This window comes from Triticum dicoccoides, chromosome 1A, assembly GCF_002162155.2.
Source record: "Triticum dicoccoides isolate Atlit2015 ecotype Zavitan chromosome 1A, WEW_v2.0, whole genome shotgun sequence".
NCBI lineage: Eukaryota > Viridiplantae > Streptophyta > Magnoliopsida > Poales > Poaceae > Triticum > Triticum dicoccoides.
Genome location: NC_041380.1, coordinates 8,744,059 through 8,749,464, shown reverse-complemented (window position 1 = coordinate 8,749,464; position 5,406 = coordinate 8,744,059). Strand labels below are relative to the sequence as shown.

Sequence of the window (5,406 nt, the reverse complement as noted above, 5' to 3'; positions counted from 1 at the left end):
TAAATAATAATTATGTTCTAAATAATAATTAAATATTTCTAAATATTACAGGAATATATTTAAATATTTTATTTTATTTTGTATAGTATACCTCTATATATTTACTTTGTATGCACGTGGACATTTGTGTGGCATGAGGTACTTTCTTCTAACATTGGAATATTTGAATCTTACTTTTATTATTATTATTATTATTTACGTATTTTTTTACATTTAAAAAATAACGTGTGCGATATGGGCCACTGGCTGCGGCCCATTTCCAGACACAGGAGTTTCTCGCTCAGTATATTTTGACTGAGGCGCCAAATTTAACGAAAACGATTATGAGGTGTGGTAGCTTGCATTAGCAGCGTGTAATCGTCTTGCTGCTGGTGTGATACCTGACTGGCGCATTTTCCATTTTATTTTTCTAAGGTACTGACAGGCGGGGCCACTAGTCATAGAGACATTTACTATTCAAGTAATTATGTTTCGTAGTTATAAGTGGGCCCCACGCCATGTCTGTACCACATCAGCCATATACGGTGCCACCTCGACGCACTTTACGTCTACGGGTGTGATTAGCACCGTATTTGCACGTTCGTGCCAAGTTTTAGAATCAGTTTGATGTATTTTTTAAGTTCAGGCACTAAACTGAACATCCGTGGCAAGTTGAAGCACCACGGGTGTATTTACCTCGTGAAAATACTAAAATTGTCATGATCTATAAACTAAATTTGCCATGATAAATTACTAAGAATAGTCATGATCCATGAATTATATTTGTCGTGGTTAATTACTAAAAATTGCCCTGGTCAATTAAAAAATTTGCCGTGGAAAGTAGTTGAAATACAATGGTAGCTTTAAATCTAGAAGTAATAATAGATGAAACATATCATGGCATATTTAGTGTAAACATTGTGGCAACTTCAATGTAAACATTATGACAACTTCAGTGTAACATCATGGCGACTTCTAGCCAACAAAAAATTCACTGAAACATATTAATGTGGGATCTAGTTTTGAAGATCTCTTTAAGACGAATTTAATGATGAAAACAGAATTTTTATTTAAGAGATAAAACATTTTGAAGTCCGAAAAACAACAAGATTCCACTTATGTCATCTGTTTGATGTGGCAAAATGGATGGTAATGAAAGCGGTTGGATCATGTTGCTTCATGCCACGCATGTGGCATTTATCATTTGGGCTTTTGATTGGCATTCATAATATGTAAGGAAACATGATGGTATATTCTACTCTTGGGATGACAGTCATGGTGAAATCATTTGCAAACCAGTTTTGGGGGGACTTGTGCTAACCATCTATACCTAAATAAAATGCTGCATATGGTATGTTAATTTGAGGGCAAATCCAGCATGGTTTTGACTGGCTATGATGTGTCCAAAGCCTGAGCCATTGTTGACGCAACTTGAACAATGTAGTAGTGTTGTCTTGAACAATGTAGAACAAGATGATCCACCAAAAGATGGACTTGGTTAAGATTTATCAGGTTGTACCACTGGTGAAGCGGCGAGCTGCACGGGGCTCAAGAGCCAGAGGCTAAGGCACACCACCGCGGCGGCAGCTAGGGATAGGTTGGGATGGTGCGGTGCTCGCCGGGCGAGCACCGGAGAAGTCGTCGAGCACCGGAGAAGCGACGACGAACGGTGGTGGAAGATAGGAGGGGGCAAGGACAAGACAAGAGAGAGGACGCTAGATGGATGAAAAAGAAAAGGTAGTAATTCCATGTGTAACTGAACAATGCTATCTTACCCAAGAGAAAAAACAGACAGTGGTACCACACAGCATAGCCATAGTAATTTTATGTTCCATTGTAGCTAACCTGACATGCTGATGGATAAACTTACCAGTGTTCTTTATACAACATACTACTGCACTATATAGAGAGGTTTAATATTGTTCTGGTCTACACTAGGAAACATAAGATAACAGTTCTGGAGACAACTTCATCATACTATATGTTCCACCAAAATAGATGCTCATAACAGTTTCCAGACAGAACCATCGCCGGCTCAGGGCGTCGTCCCCATGGGCGGCGCGCCAGCAGCCACCCAGCTCACCGGCGTCGAGCCGACGCGGTCGCCCTGGACCTCCCCGGCCTCCCTGCAGATCCGGTCGAGCATGGCCACGAACTCCCTGACGCCCGCGAAGACCCTGAACAAGCGAGCCTCGTCGTTGCCCGCCTCGTCGCCGCCGTGGAAGTACTCCGCCACCTCCCGCACCGACGACAGGCACACGCTCTCCTGCCCCTGGAGCCTGACGATCTCCTCCTCGGCCTGCCGCAGGAACGCGGTCATCGCGTTGTGGAACCGCCGGGCGCTCTCGGCCGAGGCCGCCATGCCGTTGAGCCTCAGCACGTCGTGCACCTTCCCGAGGCCGACCCCGAGCTCCGACACGCTCCGGCTGAGGCCCGTCATGTCGACCGACGCCGCCTTCTTGGTGCTGGTCAGCTCGGCGGCGAGCTTGGAGACGACCTGGAGGCCGTGCTTCCTGCAGTCGACGTCGTGCGGTGGTGAAACGCTCGTGTTCGTTTTGCATGCCTGGTTCAGATTGCTGTGTCCTTCGGGTTTCATGATTTCCTGCACGACGAACTGTAGGAGCGCCGCCTTGCCGTCGGCGCCTTTGACGTCGACTATCTTCAGGAGCGTGTTGGGCTCCAGGGCATGTGAGCTTGGAGAGCCTGTGTTGATGCTCATCATGTTGCCGAAGTTGAGGACTGCCCCAAGAACCTTGTGGAATAGCCTGCTGCTCCTCAGCTCCTCGCAAGCTGCCTGGATGAACAAAATGACAAAAAAAAAAGTTTACAACTTTGCACAAGCTCAGATAATAACATGAAGGGAATAGCAACAAAATCACAGCTGATTCTACACAATTTGCACAAGTCTAACAAGCCACACAACAAAAATATATAGAAGATTCTACACTTAAAGGACTGAAGCAGATATGTACCCAGCAAGTTTCTGTTCCTTTTCCAAATAAGCTGATGAAACACGTTGTGGACAGAATTATAATGTATCTCCAAACTTTACCTCGAGAGTAGCGTAGGACATCCTCAGCTGATTGACCTCCAGATAGAAGCTAGAAACATAGAGCATAGCATCCACCCTCTTGAATGCAAATGGCACATCCAGTATCGTCTTCAGAAAAGCATCGACCGCGCAAAGCTTGGCAGGTGGGTCATCCTTGAAATATCTGAGCTTAAGCTCTTCCTCATTGGTGAGAACTAGCTGAGCGAGCATCCGCAGGGCTTCTACTCCCAACCCATGTGCATTGCCTGTACCAGGAAACAAAAACAACTATTTCAAGGTCGTAGCATAGAAGAGTGAGAAAAGCAGAAATTAATTAACTGTAATAACCAATTAGATGGACGTAATGCAAAAGATTCAGAGCGCCTTCAATGGAATGGCTACTGTAAACAGAAAAAATGTGGAAATGTCCATGGAGAATTTCAAACACAGTCACCAATAAAACATGATAGCACTCGAAAGATTGTCCAGTACTAAAAGGCTTCGCAAGCTTTTCTATAATAAAGAAAATGCTGCTTCATGTGAAACAGTGGGACATATACACGACTTCATGTTGCTGATGTCTCGTAAAAGAGTATTTGAAAACACACCCAAAAAAAAGCATAGCCTGTCCCAGTCGAGTGGCAAGACACGGATGAATTTGTGTGGCAATAAACAGATTGATCGACCCTGCTTCACAGTCTCCACAACATGTAGGCACCCAGAACACGTTCTGAGATAAGCAGATGCTTAGTTCAGATTAATGTCTGAACCCAACATCTATGTGTACAGTAACACTTGACCTTGGCTTAAACTGTTTTAAGTTACTAGTACTTGTCAATGTGAAAGCATCAGCCTAACTAAGTGCAGGCCAATCCATCATAGCCTGATAACACCGTCATATCAAGTACTCCTTCCGTCCGGAATTAGCTGACGCTCAAGCGGATGTATCTAGACATCCGGGACAGAGGAAGTATTTGATAAACACAAACAAAACAGAGTCTGTCCCAGTCCAGTGATAGGACGCGATGAAGCTGTGTGGCGATGACACACAGGTCGATCAACCCTGCTATCAACGGCATTTGTGTCTTGAGATTAGGTTCAGAATAAAATCTGATCCCAGTGCCCATAAAGAGGTTTCTCTTTTTTCTTCTGAAAGCAGAATATGCATAATGCATTTAACTGAAAGAATGCTGTGCAGCTTTCTACTTAATAATGCACCATGTACAGCACCACTTGATCTTGTCTTAAAACATTTTAAGTTACTAGTACTTGTCAACATAAAAGCATCAGCCAAACAAAATGCAGGCTAATTCACCATAGCCTGATAACACCGGGAAAAAACGCGCTTCCAAGAAGATATCATCATATCAAGTGTTTGGACACGATGAAGCTGTGTGGCGACGACCCACGGGTTGATCAACCCTGCTATGCACAGCATGCAAGTCAAGAGATTAGCAGATGACCGGTTCATAACAAAATCAGATCCCAAGCCCATAAAGAGGCTTCTCTCTTTTCTTCTGAAAGCAGCATATGCATCAAACTGAAACAATGCCATGCAACTTTCTACTTAATAATGCACCATGTGCTGCTGCAAATGTGACCACCAGCACATTCAGCTCCATGTGTATATTCAGGGAACAAAACATGCACTCAACTGAAAGAATGTTATGCAACCTTTTCACTGTCAACACAGTGTAAGTGGACAATATAAAGCCCACAAGCTCATCATCATTGACAATGCACCATGTACTTCTCCAGATATGATCATGTGATCACCAGCACATTCAACCCCTAGGTCCCCCCACAAGTGCACACCAGCTCCATTTCATTGGTGAAAGATTGCACTTTTGGCAACATCAGAATTTTTCAGGAGTAGATAGATAAGCCAAGCAGAAGAAGCCATGCATTACCTTCCAAGAGCGCATCACGCACTTGCTCCTCGGAGAAACCCAGTGCACCCAGCACCGTGCCAATGCCGTGGCACCGCGGCGCGCCGAGCAGGCACACCTCCCTCGCCGCCGATGCCGCGGCCGCGGCGGAGTTGTTCAGGTAGAGCTGGATCATCTCGTCCTTCATGCTACACAACACAATGGCAGGCAATGAAGTTCAGACATTCAGATTTCAGAGCCACGAGCAGGTAGAAGAACAGAGTAAGCAGAGGCTAGTGGATGCTTACTGCAGAGATCCGGGCTTGAGCTTGTCGGAGTGCAGCGGCCGGGACTTGTGCATCGCCGCCGCAATGGTGGAGGAGGAGTCACCGTCGTCGTCGGAGGGGAAAGCAGCTTGTGTCGGCGGGACGGGCACGAAGGGGTTCCAGGCTTGGTTTTGTGGTGGTGGCGGCGGCGGCCTGCGTTTGGGGGGAGACGGGTTGGGGGCTCGGCCGCGGGGCTGCGGGA

At 45.7% G+C, this 5,406-nt stretch overlaps 1 protein-coding gene across 1 annotated transcript in view; it reads right to left on the bottom strand.

Moving 5' to 3' along the window:
* Positions 1-1,789: 1,789 nt before the first annotated feature.
* The window catches only part of LOC119358060 (formin-like protein 14), a 5,396-nt gene continuing 1,779 nt past the window's right edge, over positions 1,790-5,406 (bottom strand). Inside the window, exons 3-6 of the mRNA XM_037624779.1 lie at positions 5,187-5,406; positions 4,921-5,087; positions 3,032-3,276; positions 1,790-2,773 (exon numbers count right to left, since the gene is read on the bottom strand). Of these exons, the coding sequence (XP_037480676.1) occupies positions 2,015-2,773; positions 3,032-3,276; positions 4,921-5,087; positions 5,187-5,406 (1,391 nt within the window). The 3' untranslated portion in view covers positions 1,790-2,014. The remainder of the gene's footprint in view (positions 2,774-3,031; positions 3,277-4,920; positions 5,088-5,186) is intronic.